At 45.2% G+C, this 21854-nt stretch overlaps 3 protein-coding genes across 6 annotated transcripts; 1 reads left to right on the plus strand and 2 right to left on the minus strand.

The window, feature by feature from the left end:
- The first annotated feature begins 173 nt into the window (after positions 1-173).
- Positions 174-5164, plus strand: LOC133885223 (uncharacterized). 3 transcript variants are annotated; one of them, XR_009903201.1, is made up of 5 exons: positions 174-555; positions 1945-2113; positions 2197-2251; positions 4154-4622; positions 4716-5164. XR_009903201.1 is itself a non-coding variant. In XM_062324900.1 (2 exons), the coding sequence occupies exons 1-2, from the start codon at positions 177-179 to the stop codon at positions 742-744; spliced, it is 432 nt and encodes a 143-aa protein (XP_062180884.1). In that variant the 5' UTR covers positions 174-176; the 3' UTR covers positions 745-822. The 3 variants fall into 3 exon arrangements, 1 of the variants encoding a protein (XP_062180884.1); XR_009903202.1 differs by having other exon boundaries at positions 177-555; positions 4408-4622; XM_062324900.1 differs by lacking the exons at positions 1945-2113; positions 2197-2251; positions 4154-4622; positions 4716-5164 and adding an exon at positions 692-822.
- On the minus strand, positions 855-4782 carry LOC133885222 (polygalacturonase At1g48100-like). Of its 2 annotated transcripts, none has more exons than XM_062324899.1 (7): positions 4208-4782; positions 2961-3092; positions 2279-2488; positions 2192-2221; positions 1896-2103; positions 1563-1753; positions 855-1470 (listed from the first exon to the last, which is right to left on the minus strand). In XM_062324899.1, the coding sequence occupies exons 1-7, from the start codon at positions 4646-4648 to the stop codon at positions 1075-1077; spliced, it is 1608 nt and encodes a 535-aa protein (XP_062180883.1). In that variant the 5' UTR covers positions 4649-4782; the 3' UTR covers positions 855-1074. The 2 variants fall into 2 exon arrangements, with proteins under 2 accessions (XP_062180883.1, XP_062180882.1); XM_062324898.1 differs by having other exon boundaries at positions 2192-2233; positions 2318-2488; positions 4208-4780.
- A 9573-nt stretch (positions 5165-14737) lies between the features above and the next one.
- Positions 14738-16092, minus strand: LOC133883838 (GATA transcription factor 15-like). Its single transcript, XM_062323221.1, has 2 exons — positions 15345-16092; positions 14738-15028 (listed from the first exon to the last, which is right to left on the minus strand). Exons 1-2 carry the CDS (start codon positions 15825-15827, stop codon positions 14738-14740), a joined length of 774 nt encoding a protein of 257 aa, XP_062179205.1. The 5' UTR covers positions 15828-16092.
- Positions 16093-21854: the final 5762 nt, after the last annotated feature.

Below are 21854 nucleotides of genomic sequence, written 5' to 3' on the forward strand. Positions count from 1 at the left end.
AGTCGAGCAGAAAACCTACGCGACTGCAAACGGAAATGATTCCGGTCCGGCCCCGATCACTCAGCGAGCGTAGTTGGGCTGCTTTTGGTAGGCCCATTGGACCTAACGAGGGCTGGGAAGAGAGTGTCACTAATCGCTCCAATGGGCCGGATTTCGCGCGACAAACGGAAGCATGGATGGATGGACATCCGATCCTCTTCCTCCGCGCGCCTACGCATTTCGTCGAGCGGCTTGCAGACGCGGTCCGGCCGCCTTCGAGCGCAGCCGCGTGCTTTTCTCAACTGAATTGGCGGGCGACGGTGTGGTGTGGTGTGGTGTGGCAGCGGCACTCGGCGAGGCGCGTGGAGTTGGCGGGTGGCCTGGATGAGACGGAAGAGATCGCGAAGCACTTGGGGGCGGCGCTGTGCCTCCACGCTCCGCCGCCTCTTCGCGGGCCCCTTCACTATCGTCCTCTCGGCCGCTCCGACCCCAAACCCCGTTCCCGCACAGCGCTCATCACCACCGCTGCCCACGGCGGTTTCAGCTACTACTACTCCGCTGCCGGCCTCGCAACCGGTTAGCCTCCTCTCCCGCTCCTGTTGCTGCAGACTACTCATGCTTGATTCATCACTACCCCGTGGTAAAAGAGCTTTGTATGCTGTTCAGTTCATAAATTAGTCACTTCGATTTCGCAAACTACCCTTACACGCAGATGTGGATTCGAATTCGATCTATCCCCCAGCGATAGCAGCATCTGAAGAGTGAACAAGTATACGCTACTATTTATTATGATTGTATGCACATTGCGGTAAGGCAGAATACTGATCCTATGTTTCCCCCTGAATTATTTCATACTCATGTGGAAACACTAGACGAACACTACCCCACATCGTCGAGTTCCTATATTTCCTGTCAACGGGGAGACATAGCAGACAGATCCTAACAAGAGTTGTATATACAACACATATGCACTAGTGCGCAGCATACGGTTATTGTGCGCAAGGGGTCGGAAGAATCACGACGGCCGATGAACACCAAGAGTATAGAGTTTCCCTGATCAAGGGACCTCCGCTCTTTTCAGTATGCTTCATTCTTTCAGCAACGGTCACGATCAGATAGCACACTATTCCCGGCTGGTTTGCCTATCTGCAAGCAAGGTATGGGAGGGACGGTGGGGGTGTACAGCTCTCCAAAGGCTTGCCAGCAGAAGGGGTTGTACAGGTGGTACTGCGGCAACATCAGGGGTTTCAATTGTATTCCAGTAAGAGCGATCTCTGAACAAGGCGAGCTGTCGCTGCACGCAAAGTGGGCAGGTTTGATTGTGAAAGTCCCCCTGATGTTCTCATACTGAACACCTGAAACTGCCACCGCTGATGTTTGATTTATGCATGTAGTTTTGTCGCAGTAGAATTGGTCTATTATGATAGGCGTTTGAACTTCCGAGACGTGTATGTTTGAAAACCTTATGCCTTGAACCAGCCCTGAACCGCCCTGTAATATGTCGGTGCGTTTAGCTTGATGAATGTGTTGGCACTTGCTGTATAAATAACTATGGAGGTGTCAGTCTGTCAGATTGTGCTCACCTGCCAAGTCTTGATTCTGACACCAGTCATTGTTTTGAACATGTTGACATCTCTTACAGTGATGTTAGAGACACAAGCTTTTGTGTTGTACCTCCCTAGACCACCAATGCTGATCCCATGGCCTGGTCCACAGTTCACGTTATGAATGTTTATGTCACTGCATCCTGTCTGGATGGAAACACAGTCATCACCTGCATTGCACAAGGCACAAAATTTCATGTTAATATTTTTACTTTCAAAAATTGGTTAATACCCTGGATATTTGTAGTGTTTTTCAGCTTGCTCCCTTAGTCCTATCGGCTAACTACTTGATACGAGTTCTATGAGCATTACCGCAAGCCAGATTAGTGTGGTGAATGTTGACTTGTTTGGAGTTTTGCAGGTGTATTCCGTCAGTGTTGGGACTATTCTCAGGGGAAGAGATGGTTAAGTCGTGAACCATGACTCCTTCACAGCTATCGAACTTGAGATGGCACTGTGAGCTGTTGACAATCGTGATACCAGTTACTGTGACATTGGAACTTCCATAAAACCTCAACGCCTGCATCAGAGTATGCAACCATAGTTGTTTCATTTGTTTTGTATACATTTACAAATATGACCAAGTGCTGCAATAATAGTCTGCTTACCGTAGGTTTAATCTGTGGCATCTTCTCTAGCTCCACATTGAACTGTTGGAAAGCACCCAGGTGAGCTATCAAATTTGTCTACTTGACTTGTGTATAAGTAGGATTTGTTAGATGATCAGGCCTTACTGCATTTGGATCATCATTTGGATCTGAATAAGTCCACCATTCTTGCCCCCTACCATTTATGACACCACTGCCTTGGATTGCTATTCCGGTTAGTTTCGTGAACTCAAGCCATTGAAGCAAACCAGAACCCCACGTTCGTGGACTGGCTTGAGCTAAAATAGTTCCATCCAGCTGCAAAATGGAAACATGTCATTTAATACCAGCATTTTTGCTATTTTAGTTTGCTCTTCTGTTTCATTATATTTTTTGCTGCATAATTTGCACACTGATTGGAACGTGATCAGAGGATCTTGACAGATAGACTATAGAGCTCTTCTTTTTATCTCCCATTTTTTTGGCAAACAAATATACATTCACTTCCTGAAGTTGGTTTTAAGATGCTTAATTGAACACCAAAAACAGTACTAACACTACTTGACCATATGGAATACATTTAGTTAGTTTCAGTCATGCTAAAGGAAATATCTCGGTTGGGTTAAAACTCCTATATGTCTAGAATTAGGTAGGTGTGCAAAGAGAGCAAAACTACAGAGTCCTTTTATGAATAAAACTCTGTGGTGCATAGTATATAGTTCCTTTCAAGTAATGTAAGACTTTTTTCTGGTCACGTTGGGACACACTTTAGGATTACTAGTAGATTTACCTGGAATAGGATGTTTCGTTTACAGTAAGGCCCAGAAAATGAGATTGGGCCAACGACGAACTCGAGTTCAGATGGTACAAGAACCGTAGATGCCTCCACCTTGCACGCTGCTGCCCATGCTGCTTCAAAAGCCTGTATAAATAGACAATTATTTAGTTCAACCTGTTGGGTAAAGGCATTGCACTGTGTCATCATATCATTATTGGTGAGCCCAATTATATAGTTGGATCCTGATTGCAGTCAGAAGTTTCTTTTACTGTGCACTGTTATCAGCACACCTGTGCAAGACATAACTCCTTGCTCTATATGGAGAAAGAAAATTTATTATATTATACTAAAATCATTGAAATTTAGGATAATTTTATAATGAGGGTAGTTTCTCAGGTGATGACACAGAATCTAATTCAATCCGACATAAAAAAACAGATTTTATTCTCTCGACGAAAAAAAGATGACACATCAAGAACTGACAAAGAGAATCAATAGCTCCAATTTCCATACTGAATTCGAGGATTGTCAAATTCTTTGGAAATCACAAGACTATGGTTGTTATCCTATCAGGAAGTAGTACCATCAGAAGTTTGTACTCTTGTCATCTTGTGAACCATTCATCTATGTTATGCCCATTTCTTTAGATCCCAAAATAAATGCAGTATCTAGCACGATGTATAAAGACATATGCCTTTTCAGAAATACACCCAATCATTTGAGAAAAGAACAATCTAAACACAAAAACCAAATCTCGGTTGTCGCACTCTATGCACTTGTACTGTATTGTGAGACTCCAACCTTCAAGAAACATATGACGTGTAACCATTTTCAGAATCTAATACACTGGGAAAAAATCATGTGACCAATTTTTCTAAAGAAAAGCAGTAACTTTGGCAAGTATGCCCTGAAGTATGCTTACTTGAGAATATATGATAGTAGTCAAAAAATCATCTACGTATGCTTTAAGGAGGCTTTCTGCATGAAATGTGGTCAACGTGAAAGAATGTTATTTTCTAACATTCATTTGAAACTCCAAACATATTGGAACTCTTAATTCTTACAAATATTACAATGGTAATAATTTTGTGTTCTGCAAATGAATCTAACAGTGAGTCAGTCATTTGAGGATAGTAACTGTAAAAGAAACTAAAATATACCAGTATGCAAGGAAAAAAGGTTCGAAGTCAGAATGTATGATGCAGGTGACTAAAGTTTCTTAGTTGGAAGCGGATCATTTCTAAAGCAGTGATGATGACCTGAGTATCATCTGTAACTCCATCACCCTTGGCTCCAAAATCAACCACGTTGAAGATTGTGTTCTGTGATGATGATGCTGCTACTGCTGCTGGTGGTGGCGGCGGCGGCGGCTGTAGCAGCGGCGGAGATGGCAGTGTATAGTCATTTCCACCACTTGGTGCTGGCATTGTTGGACTCTGACCTCCTTTGCCCTTGACAGGGCTTCCGCTCGGGGTGATAGGCACATTTGGGCTTGGCTGGTATGGATTATGATTTCCTTTGCTGCTTTGCCTGTGGGAACTGCTGCTCTTTCCTTTCCCTTTTCTCCTCAGCAGAGAGGTGGAGGGTGCATTATTTTGCCTCCAATGCTTGCCACTTCTTGCATCACATAAGTGAACGCTGGAGCACAGAAGAACGACAGCGAGAAGCAGGAGGGTGAGACCTTTTAGCCCAAGCCTCATCTTTGTGTTTGGAACTTTGTATCTATCTCCTGTTAAGAGAGTATGCCTGTCTGTATGTTTTTGGAAGGTAAGGGAGGAAGGAAAGAAGGAATCAAGGAAGGTGATAGAGTATGTGGCTTTGAGGAGGGAAAGAGGGGGGGTGGGGGTTTAAATAAGGATCTTCGTGGCCATCTTTGCTTCAGCGAGGTTGAAGGAAAGAAGGAAATGGCTTTGGGACCCCAACTCACTTCTCGTGTGGGAATCATGGCTTGTAACTTCACAGAGAAATTAAGGTGTCGTCTTGTTCATTTGTCACTTTTGTACATCAACGTCACAGTTTTACCCTTTTGCGATTTCCTTTATCGTGTTCTTGTGAGAATTGGTTGGTAGGAATCACCCTGAAGGCATTGGCTCTCGCCACTTGCCATAATCCAGAAAAAAACTTGACAAGGCAGCTTACCTGTACCTGTACTAAACTACTGATGGTTCACGGGGGAAGGAAAGAAAGTGGCATGTCTCTACTGCCTGTTCGAGTTATTTGCCAACTGCCATTAGTTTATGTAAGACACAATGTGATACCTCTTTCATGCTTCTCCTGCGTCCTACGTTCCATGGCAACAAGCTTGAGTTTGCCAAAGACAGGTAATGTAACTTCCTTTTTCAATTTGATGGACACTGTGGCGACTGTATTGGCTGTACATTGTACAGGTAAGCTAGCTCTATGATTGCAAAGACCAAGCGCGGACAATGACTGGCTGGGGTCCCAGGGGAAGTATGCTGACAAGGTCTCTCAAGAGTCAAGACAAGTGGTCATCAGATCGGGTAGTTTTTACCATACCGGTGATGTGGCACCGTTTGGATGACGGCATTGTGCGTGCCACCAGAAATTCTGTTTCAAGAGACCGAGCACTCTCTTGGGAGCTGAAAGATCACCTCTTAGATTAGACTGCATCACAGAAGTAGAAGTGAAGTCATTGCTGCATTTCTGGAACGTCCGAACACGCCATTGTGGCTGGCAACCGTGCGTGTGTTGAAACCACAAGGAGACGTAGTAGGTGTTGGTCTATTATACAATTTGCCGGTAGGGCGCATTCATTATACGGCCTGCGCAACATTGCAAATCTGCAATCACATCGCAAGCTTCGAGTTCAGTGTGGCCAAGTGGCCAACTACCTGCCGGCCACTCCCAGTCACGGGCGTGCGCAGGAGAGCGATAAGAGCAGCGAGCTCCCGATACGGGCGGGGGTCCAGCGCAAAACGGCAAAAGCCTCATCATTCATCAACCACCTCCTCGCCTCACCCTCCAAATTCCCCGGTTGCCATTGCCTGCACGCACCACTCGATGCCCTGCCCCTTTCATCCATTTCTTCATCCAAAACCCACCTTTCAGCTGAGGATTAGGGTCCTACTTGGCACAGCTGAACCTTATGAGTTTCTTCTGAAAGCCGGTTTATGATTTTTGAGAAAAACAGTTAATTTATAGGCTTAATTTTTATATTCTCAGTATATTAACTTTTCAGAAGAATTGATTTCAGCCAACTTATCAACTTTTAGTTTAGTTTATTTTACTAGAAATAAGCTTATAAAAAAGTAATAAACCAACATTAAATTTAACATTTGTTTCAACTTATCAACTTTTCTGAGAAGCAGAAACAAGCAGGTCGTCGGCTCTTTCTGTGGCCGGCGTGCCAGGGCTCATTGATTGGCACTGGAAGCATCCCCAAATTTACAATGTCGTTGCATGCTTCACCTTTGACAGTTTTGTGCATACGACGACTGGTTCATGCAGCGTCGTGTGCCGGAAGGAGTAGACCAAATGGCAGCGGCAGCTAAGGTAGCTCGGAATGGATGCTTCCCGGTTCCCTCTACCACATTTCACTTTCCAAGTTCCAGCTCGACCTGACAAGAGTCTCAAGTTTACAACCAGGCACAAAGCTCTGTTCTATGTGTCGATCAGTCCGCTATTGCCATAAGGCTTGTAAACTATAAGCTTAATTGGTGACAGCGCCAATAAATTAGAGTTCCGTGAGTCACGAGATGTTTGCGCTGAACCTGATCTCCCAGGAGTACCTGAATCATTCTGCCTGGGCCTGCCTGAATTATTCTAACACTCCGGGAGGCAGAGCTCTTGTTTGTTCCCGAGACATGATTGGTGGCTGAGCCTGAGCGACGCTCGCGTTCACGGGCCGCTGCTGCTCCTGCCGGATCTCAGCCCGGTCCCATCGCCTGCGCTGCAGATGCTCTCTTCTCCCTTCAGAGCATTCTAGAACGAACATGCATCTATTGATCGAGCAAGGTAGTCAACACGAGCTGCTCTTGTTGTTCCCAGCGTCGACTGCAATGCGCAAGCACGTGACGTTCATTGGTTGTCTCGGTTTATCTATCTAACCGGATCGGAGCTAAACCAAAACAGCTGCGCGTGCACGATTTGCAACGAAGCTTGGACAACGAACAAGTGCAGGCCACTGGCGCTGGCGACCGCTGTCTGTCTGCCCTGCCTCCGGCCAAGTTGCACCGGCGATGCAGCGAACCTGCCGCCGACCGCAAATGGATGGCCACGGCGGTGCCACTGGGAAAACAGTGCTGCTCCAATGGCCTGTGCTAGATGGCGCCTCCAGCCCGTGATTGATACGGCCGGGCAGCTCGCCGCAACTGGGCATGCCGTGCCATTGCCATGTGAGGGGGCGCGTGTTCTGACAAATACCGTCCACCCCTGGCGCTTCCATTTGCCGGAGACAGATATGCGATAAAATTCAGAGAAAAATCGCGGACGCGGGAAATGGAAATTCGCATCACCATGCAAAATTTCGTGCTCGTACATTAACATAAGTGAGCGGCCCCAAGCCAGGTGGGAAGATCCAGCTCGTGGGCCGATAGACTGAAGGAGGTGATTATTCCGTTTATTGAAAAAAATCAATATGAGTTTATCAAGAAAAACTTAACTCAAGATTGTTTGGTTTGGTCTTTTGAATATTTACATCTCTATTATTAGTCTAAAAAGGAGATTGCTCTTCTGAAATTGGATTTTGAAAAAGGCTTTCGATAAAGTGTAGCATCAAGTTTTAGTCAGCGTTGGATTTTCTAGATCTTTGACATTCTTCAATCTGATACTTCTGCAGTTCTTTTGAATGGGGTGCTGAAAAAATATTCCATTGTAGAAGAGGGGTGCGGCAAGGGATCCCCTTTTACTTCTCCTCTTTGTTTTGGTTGCGGATATCCTATAGAGTATTTTAAATAAAATTAAAGATCTAGATCTTCTTCATCTTCCTCTTAAAATTGGGGCTAATCAGGATTTCTCTGTGTGTGCAATATGTTGATGACACACTTCTTGTCCTTCAAACTTGCTCCACACAACTTTTTGTGCTTAAAGCTTTGCTCAATACTTTTGCTGAATCTACAAGTTTAATGGTCAGTTATTCAAAATCAGTTATGGTTCCTATTAATATGTCGGATGAGAAAATAGACATTTTTGCTAAGACTTTCAATTGTAAAAAAGGAAGTCTTCCATTCACTTATCTCGGTTTACCTTTGGGTCTTACAAAACCCAATCTAGGAGATTTTCTTCCTCTAATCAATATAGTTGAAAGAAGGCTTATTTGTACTTCTACTCTTTTATCCCAAGCTGATCGTCTTAAAATGGTGAATACTGTTATTTCTTCTTTACCCAATTTCTTTATGTGTACTCTCAGGCTTTCTTTGGGGGTTATAAAACAAATTGACAATTATAGATGGAAGGGGTCTGCTTTGATTGGTAAAAAGTTATCGCTAGCTTCATGGAAAATGGTTTGTAGACCTAAACAGGAGGAAGGTCTTGGTATCATAAAGCTGAGAAACTCATAATGATGCTCTGCCTCTCGAGAACGTTCATAAGTTTTTCAACAAGAAAGACCTACCATAGCTACATTTAATCTGAAAAAACTATTACAAAACTGGAACCTTGCATTCTAATTCTAGAAGAGGGCCTTTTGGTGGAAAGATACTGTCGGAGGGTGAACTCCTCAAGCGGGGATCCGAAGGGACCCCCTTTGAGATTCGGCCGGGGGGATGATTCTGAACCCGCTTCGTAGGTGAAATAAATAGGAGTAAATGAGATGCAGGTGGAGGTGGAATGATCGGATGCAAAAGGAAGTAAATGCTTAGGGGATTTTTAGACAGGTTCGGGCCGCACTGAGCGTAACACCCTACTCCTATGTGTATGCTATAAATGCTCTGAGAATGTCTCTCTGAGAATCTGCTGGTTTACAAGAATATTTGTCTAAGTCTAGAGTTTCGTGCTCCTTGTTCTTCAGAGACTTGTCTTCTGGTTCGTCCTCTGTTGTCTCGATCTTCACCTCAACTTGAACTTCAACTTAACTGAACCCTCCCTCAACTGCCTTTCTCCGGGGAGCCCGCCCCGCTTATATACCCGCTGGGGCGGTAGCGTGCCCAGAAAGGATGGCGCGAGTTCCAAGACACCATAAATGGAAAGCACCCATCATGGGCTGCTGCGCGAGGTGACGGGGAAGGTTGAAAACACGCCCCCGTCCGATCTTGTTCGTCATCATGCCGCTTTTCAACTGGTGCCGCGGGGAGGGCCCACCGGGCAGCCACCGAGCAGCCCGGCGTGCCCGCCCGGTCAGAGCAAGTCTGACACAGCAGGGCAGCAGGCGGGGCGCCTCAAGCTCTGTGACGTTATCCCGAGGCTCGCCGGAGGACGCACGATGGGACCCGTGCATTAAATGTCCCCACGCCTCCCTGCCAGGCCGTGGCATGGACTGACAGCAAGCGTAGGGGGAGCAGTTGGAAGTGACAGGCCACGCGCCCTCTTAAATGCGGCACCGGGCCTCTCACCAGTTGACACTTCACCGCTGGGCCTCTGTGAGTACCACCGGCGAAGGACTTCTCAGGCCCTCGGGGAACCGAGTGCTCGGGGGCCACTGTTCGCAGCTCCGAGCACTCTCTCCCGGATATGCCCTTTCTTAGTCCTCGGGGAACCTAGTGCTCGGGAGCCACTGTTCACGGCCCCGAGCACTCTCTCCCGGAACTGACTGTTCGGGTCCTCGGGGAACCGAGTGCTCGGGGGCCACTGTTCACTGCCCCGAGCACTCTCTCCCGGAACTGACTGTTCGGATCCTCGGGGAACTGAGTGCTCAGGGGTCACTGTTCACGGCTTCGAGCACTCTCTCCCGGAACTGACTGTTCGGGTCCTCGGGGAACCGAGTGCTCGGGGGCCACTGTTCACAGCCCCGAGCACTCTCTCCCGGAACTTGGCTTTTCTTGGGTCCTCGGTGAACCGAGTGCTCGGGGGCCACTGTTCACAGCCCCGAGCACTCTCTCCCGGAACTTGGCTTTTCTTAGGTCCTCGGGGAACCGAGTGCTCGGGGGCCACTGCTCGCAGCCCTGAGCACTCTCTCTCAGGACTTGGCTTTTCTTATCGTCGGGGGACTTGGGTGCTTGGGGACCGCTGCGATGGCCCCGAGCACTCTCTTCCCGGTACTTGGTTTTTCTTATCATCGGGGAACTTGGGTGCTCGGGGGCCACTGTTCGCAGCCCCGAGCACTCTCTTTCCGGTACTTGGTCTTCTGGAACATCGGGAGACTCGGGTACTCGGGGACCATTGTTTATGGCCCCGAGCGCCCTCTCTCGGAACTTGATCTTCTCAGACCTCGGGGAGATAACCCCCGAGGGAGGGCGCCACGTGGCACTCTGCTGTTCTGGCCTCGGGATTCGGGGACCCCCGGTTCCTGTGTCACCGACAGATACACTTAAGTTACTGGATATTTATAAAGTTATTGTCTCTCCAATTGTTAAAAATGGATGGTCAATTCTCTAATGGACATATATTTGGAATGGTTTTGTTCCCTCTCTTTCTTTCCCTGAACTTTTCTCTTTTGCTAGAAATGATAAAATTAGTCTTCAACAGGAGCTGAATAATCTAACTGAGTCTTTTCATTTACTCATGTCTGTTTAAACTTATTAGCAGTTTCAGCAGCTTCAAGATCACCTTTTTCAGTTATCTTTTACTTCTCAGAATAATACTTGGACTTACCTTGGAGGAAGTGATCTCTTCTCTACTAGCAAAGTTTATATTTATCTTGTGGGACATAGATTTATTCTTCCGATCTTTAAATGGAACTGGAGAATTTATTATCAAATGAAGTATAAAGTTTTCTTTTGGTTGCTTCTAAAAGATAGGCTTAATACAAGAGAGCTTATGCGATGGAAAAATATGATACTCTCTTCTTATACGTGTGATCTATGTCTTTGGCGGCTTGAAGAAACTAGATTTCGTCTTTTCCTCTCCTACAATTTTGCTAGAAACTGCTGGACATTGTTGAATCTCCAGTCCAATCCCAATGTTAGTCTGTTTCAGAATTTCAGAATCTTCAGGAGAAGACTTGCTATACCTTTTGCAATGAAAATTATTGGAATCATGTGCTGGAACATCTGGGTGATTCGAAATGACTAGGTTTTCAATGATTCGCCTCCAGCCGTTCAAGTAGTTTGGCATTTTTTCAAGCAAAATTTCGCTCAAATAATTAACCGTTGATGACATGTGTCAATGGCTTGCTTATTTAGAATAACTGTTTTAGGACTTTTCTTGATTTTTGTTTTTAAGTTGGTAATCTATTTTTTACTCACTCTTTATTTTAAATTTAATACATAATCAGTAGAAGACGATCCTAATGTTTTATAAAAAAATATAAGTGAGCGAAATCAAAAAATTGAAATTAAACAGGGGTGGACGGTATTTCAAATACCGACCATCCCGGGGCTCCCATTTGCCAGCGACAGAGATGCGATAAAATTCAGAAGAAATTCGCGGACGCATGGAATGGAAATTCGCATCTCCATGCAAAATTTCGTGCTCGTATATTAACAGAAGTGAGCAAAATCAAAAGATAAAATTGAAATACCGTCCAACCCGGGGCTCCCATTTGCCAGCGACACAGGGGCAGGCCTACGGGAGGTCACGGGTGTACAACTGTACACCCATTTTTTTTAAAAAAAATAAGTATATATCATATTATCTGGATCTCGTGGCCAAGCCCAACACAGATGGCCCAACTCCCACGCCCAACAGCGAACAGGCAAGAACCAACGTCCAATACTTTTTTTTTTACACCTATCGACTGGGTACAAATGTAGCATATGTTCGTACATGCATACACACAACAACACACACCACCCCACACACCCAACACATACACATAGACCTACATCTATACGAAGCAAAGCGTCCTTCTAGGAATCGACGAAACCAGCTGGTTCCGTAGGTGACGGGCACGTCACGATCCCCTTGTAGCTCCACGCACGAGAGGCAGATCTGTAAATAAACGAAAAAACCCGGTGCAAACTCGCGTCGAGCAACGCTCGAACGCGCGCTGGCTCGGGCGCACACGCCGTCCAATACTTGGTAGCTCCTGACTTGCCCGAACGCGAAAAAATTCAAAAGTAAATAGCATACTCTATTTTATTTATCGAAATAGATAACATATCACAATATTTATAAATTTAATATACGTATTCGGTACCTTATTTACCAAAAATAATGAACAGTACCATATTCGACACCTGAGATGCTGAATGTAGCATTGTTCACCATTTTCGGCACTTGAGATGCTAATATCAACTGTATTTGACACTTAATATGTTGAATATAGTGAACATTACCGTATTCCATACCTTAGTGCCAAACACAATAGCTCTTCCGTGGCATGAACAGTAGTCACGTTAATTAAATTTTGTTTACACTCTCTTTTAAAATAGTAGTCTTTTGTTACTCTAAAAATTTTAAACTTTTTATACGTGTTTCATAATCTACGTGCAACCAATTTTAATTAAATTCAACTAAAAATCATTTGTATATTTTAAACTAAAATTCTCCAAAAAAAAATACTATTTTTATAACTTCTAACGATTGTTAGTGCCTTAAATAAATTCTCAAAAATCTGAAAAAATCACTAATATTCTTATTATGTGATGGACTAATTTATAAAATTATTTTTGGTCCTAATTTATATGATGAAAAAGTGAGTTCCTTTATAATGCTATATTTATATACATTTTTATCATTTCATGCGATATTCTTCTTTTAATTCAATTTGAATTCAAACAAAATTCAACTATCTCATTATCTTTATCCTGTTGACATGCTAACCTTTTAACTACATTTTTGAAGAATGCCGGATGAGCTAGCGCGTCTTTTGAACGGTGCAAACTAGGGGATAAAACTAATGAGGTATATTTACTAGTATATTCTGCGATCTCAAAATGTAACATTTCAACACAAATTAAGAATATGGCCATTGGAATGGGTGCATCATGACATCGTGTCTGGCCCGAATAAATTAGTTGATACTAAATAATGTTAGAAATAGAAAACTCCAATAGAAGAGATGCTACGGTAAAAGCATCGATGCTCTGGTAGTACCTGGTTCTTTCCTTTATGTGCGGCAGGAAGAAAAGGAATTCTAAAGTGTAAACAGGTCTTCCCCGTTGCAGCATAGAATCAGAGCTGGGTGGTATTCAAGTTCAGTAGGATATCTTATACTGCTTTAGTTAACTGTTGTGGCAAGTGGGGTTCTAAATTACCATAAATCTGCTACAAGATTTTCATTTTGTGGTCAAATAGCATATATATAAAGAACACACACTAGATTCTCTGGAGAAGGACTGAAAATTAGTCGTTCATGGTGGATGGTCAGCATCAAGGAACTGATCCATTTCCAACCAAGATCTGAGACCCCAGCCAACTTCCTTTTTTGTATTATAGATATTTATTTCTGTCAGGCCTCAAAACACTTATAGATCTTGCTTGTAGATTTTGCCATTATGAAATCATTGTAGTTATCGAACAAATTTTTTTTAGCTATGTACCCTCATTGTTAAAGTGCTGGGCCCGCCACTACAGAGACAGAATGCTAGAAAAATTCCGAAACCAATCACAGAAATGCGGAGTAGAACGACGCAGCAGCATGCAAAATTTCACGCTCAAATATGAGCAGCAGCTACTGAAATCAAAAGGTGAAATTAACCAGGTGGTGGATGGTATTTCAAATACCGACCGGGGGTAGGCACAGCAGACTACGACCATGTGGAAATATCTCATTTGTGTTTGATACGAATGCTTCAAAAATCCATTAAAAATCTTGGAGACCCGTATTAGAGCGTCCTAACATCCTGCAAAAATGGAGATCGGAAGAGGTAAAAATTAAAAAAAAAAGTGAAAATGGGTCATGGGGCATATGTGTCTCCCATTTGCCGGCAATATGAACGCCCGAAGAATCCAGAAAAAAAATCAGGGAGACGGAGAGTGCTGCCTCGAAGCATGTTACCAAAATTCAGCCCCGAATATGATCGGTAGAGGGAGGAATGAATGGTCAGGTCGAGCCCAAGTCTGTTCATGCAGTGGAAGAACTGGAGCAGGTCAACTGCTTGCTGGCCAGTGAATTGGAGCCTCGAGCACATGGAAACAACGCAGCTTGATTACTAGAGTTACATCCGTCCAATAATTCTTCGATGCGCACACATAGTTTGTGGAGTCAGATGAAGAGACAGTAAAACAACACAGTAACTACAGGGGGTACGAATTACATGTACCGAAATACATGTCCGAAATGAACAGATAAGTTGAGCTGAATGAAGAGGAGGCTTGGGTCGTGGATAGATAGATCGAGCGAGCGATAATTGTTGCTGACATCGCCACATCGGTGTCCACTCCGCTTATGTTCCCTGAAACTGATATGTATGTATGGCATGCATAGCAAGCATATGTATTTAGGGAGAACGACGGGTCACAGGGGGTGCTCTGGTTTGTCTTGTAGAACTCAAAAGATTCAGCGATCGCTGCTGGAAAGCTGGAAATCCAGCCCAAGTGTATGCAGGCCAGCAAAAGATGCGCCAGGCCAGTGTTGGATGCATGAGCCAGGCCTAATGCAAGCACAAAACAATAACCTCAGCCCAAATTCATCACAGGAGATTAGTGAAATCAGCACTGCATGTTAATTCGATCAGCTAGATTTGGCGATGACACAAAATACATGATGCTAAAGTACGTGCTACCACTGTGCAACCGTACAGAAAACTCCCCCAAAAAACGTTGCACCCCCCGCTGTCCCCAAGAGGTAGCTAGTTGTACTGGAACAGGCTGGTACGCTCCGGCCACACCGCGAACGAAGGCGCCGGCGCCGGCGCAACGACGTTGAGCCGCCACGCGAGGAGCGGCGCATCGGTGTCCGCGTCGCCAACGCACGGGAACGCCCCCTCGCCGTACGACGCGGCGCCGTGCGAAGCCTTCGCGGCTGACGGCCCGTGCTGCGCTCCCTGCGCGCTGTAGCCGCACCCGGCGGCGCCGCTCTCCATCGCCGCCGCGCGCCGCTCCTCCTTCTTGTACCTGATGCCGCAGGCGTTGCACAGGGACTGCAAGCACGGAAGCACACCGGCGAAGTCATGCATGAGACGACCAGAGTACTACTGGTATATATGGAAGACTGCACTAGTTTGAATTAGACGTACAAGTGTCAGTGACAGATAAGACGCTAGCTCATGTCGTTCTCACGTGACAAGTTGGTGACGTTATGATGTGATCGAGTATATACGTCACGTTCACACTGACTTGCGACATGCTAATCAAAATCCATGGCAACTACCAGTGTTTAAGCAACATCTAAAACATTATAGCAAAGATTCAATGCAAGAACACGATCAAGCAAGGAACAAGTGACTGGTAGCACACCTTGGGCCCGCGAGGGCCGTTCCTCCAGAGAGGCGTCGACGTGGTGCCGCAGTTGGCGCAGCAGCGGTCCAGGAGCAGTGGGTCGTGCCCGGCGTACGCCATGGCGCCCTTGGCTGCTCCGCCGGCGGGCTTGCTGCCCTGGCAGTAGTATGAGGACTGATCAGCAGCAACGTCCCACGACACGGTGGCAGCTGACACGGACGGGTACGCCGGCTGCGCGACGACGCGCTTGGTCAGCTCCGCCAGCTCAGCGGCGCGGCGCGACGACGGCGTCCCGAGCGAGAGCGTGCAGTCGACGGAGCCCGTGGACGACGAGGACGGGGAGGTGGTGACGGAGCTGTGGTCGTCGTCGCAGGCGGCCTCGTCCTCCGCCGCCAGCCACTGGCCCTTGGGCAGCGGGAAGAAGAGGGAGAAGGTGGTGGACGGCATGGTTGGGGCTGCGGCGATGCTCTGCTGGCTTCCGCTGCTGCAACGGTGAAGCATGCGTGCGCAGCGAGGCCACAGTGCGCGTATTAAAAGCGAAGCGTAGCGTCGAGGAGATGCTGAACTGAACTGGCTATGCTACTGGGACAGCGAAGGAGCGCAGCTGAGCGAGCTATAGGATTTATAGGATCAGATTTGCTGTAGAAAGGCTGATTTGCCTGAGAGAGATTTTGGGGTCAATCCTTGCCAATGCTGGGAAACAGAGACCCTACGGCCACCTCGGTTGCATGCACAGATGCACTAGCTAGGCGAAAGCAAATGGCGCAGGCGAAGTAGCCAACGAGTGCACAGCTGAACCGAAGCGCTGTGGATGCGGCCAGTGGTCAGGCTCGACGGACTGGCCGACCGGTCGATTCGAAGCAGACCGGTAGGAGCTGCTGCGATCGATCTGCCACCTATCGCACTTATCCCGGAGCACGCGCTCACCTATCTCTCTCTCTTGTCTCTCGATCCAAGTAGCGCTAGTACTCCGTAGGGAGAATCAAGCGAAGCAGGCTAGCTAGCGATGCGATAAGCAAGAGAGCAGAGGACGATGCCGGGGTCCTTTGGAACTGGCAACGATAACGATCGAGCGAGCCAGGCGCGTCATATATATATAGTATAGAGAGAGAGAGGGAGCAGTGATGGGCGACTGTTCCGGCCTTTTACATCCGAACAAGACTGGAGATCGAGCGGAGGAGCCGTGGCAGACCTCTAGCTATGCAGCCAGGCATCTCGTACGGCCCTTGACTCCCATCGACTCATCCCGGCGTCACCCCATCACCGCCGCGACCACTGACAGACGGGCCGAGACGACGCTTCGCCAATGCGTCTAGTTGGCCTGTTTCACATAGCTATTTTGGTTGAAAATGATTTTTCAATGATTTTTAGTTAAATTTTATAGAAAAATGATTCTGCAGGTGGAGTGAATTAGAGAAAATTAGTTTTTTTTTTCTAAATCACTCTGGAAGCTGGTAAGGGAATAGGAGGCGGGACGGTGCGGTCAAAAGCCGCGGCATGTGACCATGCATCGGCGCGCCCAGCGCCAGGGCCGCGCGGATTCACGAGGCCGCAGCGGTGGCGGATGCGTTGTTGCCATGCCACCGGAATCCGTACCCCTCGCCAGCGCTGGTCTGGTCGCATCGAGCGGCGTGTCCCGGCGGGCGCGTACGTTGCCAGCCGGATCCACCGCCGGGGCGGCTCACGGGCACAGCACACTAGCACAGCACGGGGCCAGGCCGGCGCTGCGCTGCGGCTGTTCCGGCGATGTAACGTCATGGACGCGTACGTGCTCGCGGCGTCGTGTCGTGCGGCCGTGCGGGTGACGGGCAGCGAGGGTTGTTAGGCCCCGGCCGGGCCCCCGGCGACCGCCCATCCTTGGCAGCGAGCCAGAGACCGACCGATCAATGCTCGGCGTCCGGATCGTGCACCCGAGAAACGTACATCCATGACAAGTCGCGGTGGAGTCACGTACGTAGTGCAAGTTGTGATTCACCGAGACGATGCTGTACTCGACGCGCGCGACTGCCGATGCGCAACCTGCATTCCGTATGTGGTACGACCGGAGCTGCCAATCCGGGATACTTTGAGTAAAGCCATCACGGATTAGTCACGTGGTTATATAGCCCAACCAGCATTATTTTCCTTTGCTTTCGACTGTAACTAGCAAGATGATACACTTTAATAACACGACTTGCCCCCATTCTCGTTATAATATTTGATTGTTATAATAATTTGATTTTTTAAGGACTATTTGGTATGATTCTTTTTTCTATTCTAACATAATTTCAAATATTATTTATTTTATTTTATTTGGACTCTTTATTTACATATTCTTCTTCTCAAACTGTATGAAAATCAAACCGTTTTTTTCATAATTTTTAATTTCGAATTTAGCTATCTATTAATCGTATTTGATATAGATTTTTTGATTTAATATAGACCATTAGATGTTTATAATAATAAATGGTCTAGATCTTTTTTTTATAATTAATTTAGTAATTTTATGATGTTGAGAGCGAACATGATGGCTCATGTAACACTCAAATAACAATATAATAGATTGAAATACTTTCGATGAAATTCATGAATTTTGCAAGAGTTGAAATGCTTCGTGTGGTATTCATGCGTTCCAAGTAGATATTTAGCCACGCTATGCTATTGTCTGGCTCTTCGTCACCATCTTTGACGGTCACACCTGTTTTTGCCGCTCTTTTAGTTCTTTACTCACACACTTGTTGGCACAATGGTCGGTGCGACGCACACCGTACTTTCTCCAAATCCCTCTACTCCATTGCCTTTCCCTGTTCATACTATTTTGCCGATGGCAATCAACTCTCTCTGGTAATTCTACTACTGCCCCATAGTAATTCTATAGGAGCCTCTATGACTCTTCATCCAAATTAATTGCACCGGAAACGGCTAAGACTTGGCGCACGGTTCAAGTTGCTTTTGGTATTCAACATCCTAGTAGTGTGTCTCATCTATTTGGAAATTGGCTACAAGGTGTGAAACCAAAATAGAACAATCAAATTCTAGTTGGAGCAGTGCAATTTGTTGGTTTATATCGCTATGTCGCAATGATGTGATTTTTGATAAAATATATGCAGGTTATTTTTAGAGACACCTATTGAATTTGCTTATGGTCTTTGATGCAAAAGGAAGAGAAGCGACGCCACATGAAGGAAGGCTGGTGACTTTTGGAGACTATTGTGATGGAAATATTCGCAAAACATAGGTGGAAGCTCGGTAATTGAATTTGTGCTTGATAGTAGATTTTCCGTGGTTTTATTCTCAGGAGTGGATTGTTTGTTGGACTCCTTATGGTGTGATGGCATATGAATATGGCGTTGTTTGTTGGACTTCTTATGGTGTGATGGCATATGAATATGGCGCTGTTGTTGAGAGAATAGTACCACGTTGACCCCCTTTGACCTTGGCCAGCCTCAGCAAACCCCAAGTACATGCAGCGATTAGTGACATTAGTGTTTTCGTTAGGCTACTTTGGTCACAAGTATGGAACCGAACGACATATAAGGAGTGGAGTTCGAAGGCTAAACCTCTAGGAGGTCGAAGACCACTAAAAGAGTCAATGAGACCCGAAGATTTAGCTAATACGGAACAAGGAACTCGAATGAGCGAAGCCTAAAGAACATTCAAGGGTTCGACTTCTAAAAGCCAGAGAATAGGTACGACCACCTATAAAAAAAGAGAATAGATACCTACCGAAGGCCTGACCAATCCAAGATAGTCATAGGGATGTAAGGGTAAAGTCCTATACAATAAATATAATACCTCAAGAATATTATAACAAACAGAGACACTAATATAATGTAAATATGTATAGTTAGGGTATAATTATAAATAGCCAACCCTTAGTGTAATAGGACGATGAATCTCAATTTCAAATTACACTTGTTTATTGTGTTGTGATCCTGATTCCCATGATGATAACCGTTATAATAATAAACGGTTACGTGTATTTTATGACGTAGAGGCTGGAATAATGATATTCCATTTGCTAAAAGAATAGCAAGACAGACTATGTATTACTCTTGGTTCTATCCTTCGAAGCTAGTCTTGCAGGAAGTCATCTTTCGCGTGTACCACATGCTCCATACCATTCTAAATTTCCCCCCAAAAAAACACGCTCTAGCTTAGCTTGTACATGGAAAAAAAAATCAGGAAAGCTAAGAAACACACTCAGGCCTCTCAACACTTGATTTTTGGCACTTCAGATGTGTGCCATGATTCATTGATTCGTGCTTAGTGATGATGACTACAAGTGGTAAGAAAAATGCATGCGTTTTTAGATCATTAAACACCTGATTTTTTCTTTGCACCTCTATTTGTAATAAAGTTACAATTAGGTAACATTGGAGTTACAATCACTTTGTTTTTTGTAATTTCCAAGCACCGTTGGTGTAAATTGGAAATTCAGGTGTTGGAGTCCTCAATAATTTTTTTGTTAGTACAAAATTAGATCAAATCTAAGCTGCGTATCTCAAATTGAAAGGTTAAAAAAATCAAGCGTTGGAAGCCCTAAAACACTCAGCTGATATATAAACGATCAAAAAAATAAATGAAAATTTAGGTTCGAGACCAGACGGACGCGTTGCTCCTCATGGTTGTAAATGTAGATCGTTTTAGTCTCCTCAACTATTCTCTAAATATGACTATTCTCGAACTTCTATGCATTTATTCTCTTTTGTTTCCGTCTTACACTTGTTTAATAAATACTATTACTCTCATAAATGAATGAGTTATCTTTTCTAATACAAAATAAATAAAGAGCAACAAAGTTATTTGATCTACTTTTTTAATTTTTATGCACAAGTCTAAAACGATTTATATTTGCAATTGAATAGAGTAGTAAAGATTGTAGTACCATGATTAAAAACCAAAGGTAAGAAATAAATCAAAGGCGAAATGCAGCAATGGGCGGAAAAGAGATCCCGAAACACAATGCTCGAGCAGCAGAATTACCTCAGCAGTTGCTAGTTGCAAAGATCCGATCGCAGAATTACAGCCTTGCCGGCTTGCATTCACGCTAGTTTCAAAAGCGCCGAACCAGCCCTGCAAATGTCCAGTCCAAAGCGCATATCGGTCGGTCCAAAGCGCTCTGTTCCTCTCTCCGCTTTTCACGGACGCCGATCAGTTTTCTCTTTTGAGACGACAGCACGGATCTCAAAGCCTCAAATCGATCATAAATCATGCATGCGTCCCACGTAGGCACGTAGCGACGGACTCAACGGATATGTATCCTTCTTCCGATCGATCTCCTCGAGTCAAAGAAAGCAAAGAGAGGATAGCTCAGATTCACGAGGAAAAGAGAGTGTAGCTGAGCTTGGGCCGATGCACACATTGCATGGGAACACACACAAACTTTTTTCACGGCCTTCTTGGAGCTCTAGTGCTACGTACTCCTACTGAAATTTGCAGAGATTTCAAAATTTCATTTTAAAACAGTTTTGTCATTGTGATCAGTGGACCCAGCAACAACTGGAGAGAAGCAGTACAGGTAGTTTAGTGAATCTCTCTAGCTTGACAATCACATGGGTTCGCACGTGTGATGGCCAAAACATTCAGCTGATCAACGGAGCCGGGTGAGTACAAGTACACATCGTTTGTTCCTACCTGGTGCAGCGCATGCCATCAGAGAGAGCAATTAACTATTGCTTCGCCCAAGGAGATTATACTAGCAATGTTGAAAAGGCTGTCGCCTAGAAAGTCCTCGAGATTGCTTTGAGAATGCTTTCGCGCGATAAGCACGAGAGCATCTTTTGAGATGGATGGTTTCAGCAGCATGCAGTTGCAGTATCCCCCTTGTACCCTAGCTGGGAAGCGGTGATAACCTCTGTAATGCTCGAGTACCTCCTACCAAATTCTAGCAACATACAGTACGAGACAAAAACGGCCTCAAGGAGTCAAGGGCAGTTTGGAACTGCATTATCATCTTTCAGTTTGCAGCAGTATGAGGAGTTGAAACTGTCGCTATGCTTTCATTCCTGAAGGTGGCAGCAGTAAACAAAAACTGTTATGCACATATACTTAAGGCACGGCTTGTTAGCTGAAACATTTGGACTTCAAACGGAGCAGTATTAATCCTTTGTACCGATTAGTAGCATCACACACATTATAGTAGTTCTTAACTGTAATCAGGGCGAACTCAACCTAATAATTGAGTGGGAGTATAGCAATGACAGAGCATTTATAACTTCACGAAAAAAAAGTTAAGTTTACTGAAAACAAGAAATTATGTTTGGCATAGTTAGAACTTATAAGTTTTTTTTTTGAAAAACGGTTTTCTCAGCGTATCAGCTTTTCAGAAAAATCATTTTCAAACAGCTTATCAGCTTTTAGTTTATTTTATCAAAAATTAATTTTTCAGTTTTTTAAAAGACAGCAATGAAACAACATGTACGCCGGGTCCGCCCATGACTGTAACCTTCATTCATAACCAAGTGATTAGTAGCACTACAAACCTGTAGGCAGAGAAGATCCGGGTAGCCGGTCTCTGCAAGTCGCCTTGAGAACTGAGACATGCTG

This window comes from Phragmites australis, chromosome 11 (genome assembly GCF_958298935.1).
Source record: "Phragmites australis chromosome 11, lpPhrAust1.1, whole genome shotgun sequence".
In the NCBI taxonomy this organism is placed as follows: domain Eukaryota; kingdom Viridiplantae; phylum Streptophyta; class Magnoliopsida; order Poales; family Poaceae; genus Phragmites; species Phragmites australis.

Excerpts from the sequence above, each read along its gene's own strand:
- LOC133883838 (XM_062323221.1), bottom strand. The coding sequence starts at position 15,827 with ATGCTTCACCGTTGCAGCAGCGGAAGCCAGCAGAGCATCGCCGCAGCC. Across the intron at positions 15,029-15,344 it reads ACGGCCCTCGCGGGCCCAAG|TCCCTGTGCAACGCCTGCGG; the intron begins GTGTGCTACCAG and ends CCGTGCTTGCAG.
- LOC133885223 (XM_062324900.1), top strand. The coding sequence starts at position 177 with ATGGATGGACATCCGATCCTCTTCCTCCGCGCGCCTACGCATTTCGTC. Across the intron at positions 556-691 it reads CGCTGCCGGCCTCGCAACCG|ATGTGGATTCGAATTCGATC; the intron begins GTTAGCCTCCTC and ends CCTTACACGCAG.
- LOC133885222 (XM_062324899.1), bottom strand. The coding sequence starts at position 4,648 with ATGAGGCTTGGGCTAAAAGGTCTCACCCTCCTGCTTCTCGCTGTCGTT. Across the intron at positions 3,093-4,207 it reads GAGTTACAGATGATACTCAG|GCTTTTGAAGCAGCATGGGC; the intron begins GTCATCATCACT and ends CTATTTATACAG. Across the intron at positions 1,754-1,895 it reads CCACACTAATCTGGCTTGCG|GTGATGACTGTGTTTCCATC; the intron begins GTAATGCTCATA and ends TGTGCAATGCAG.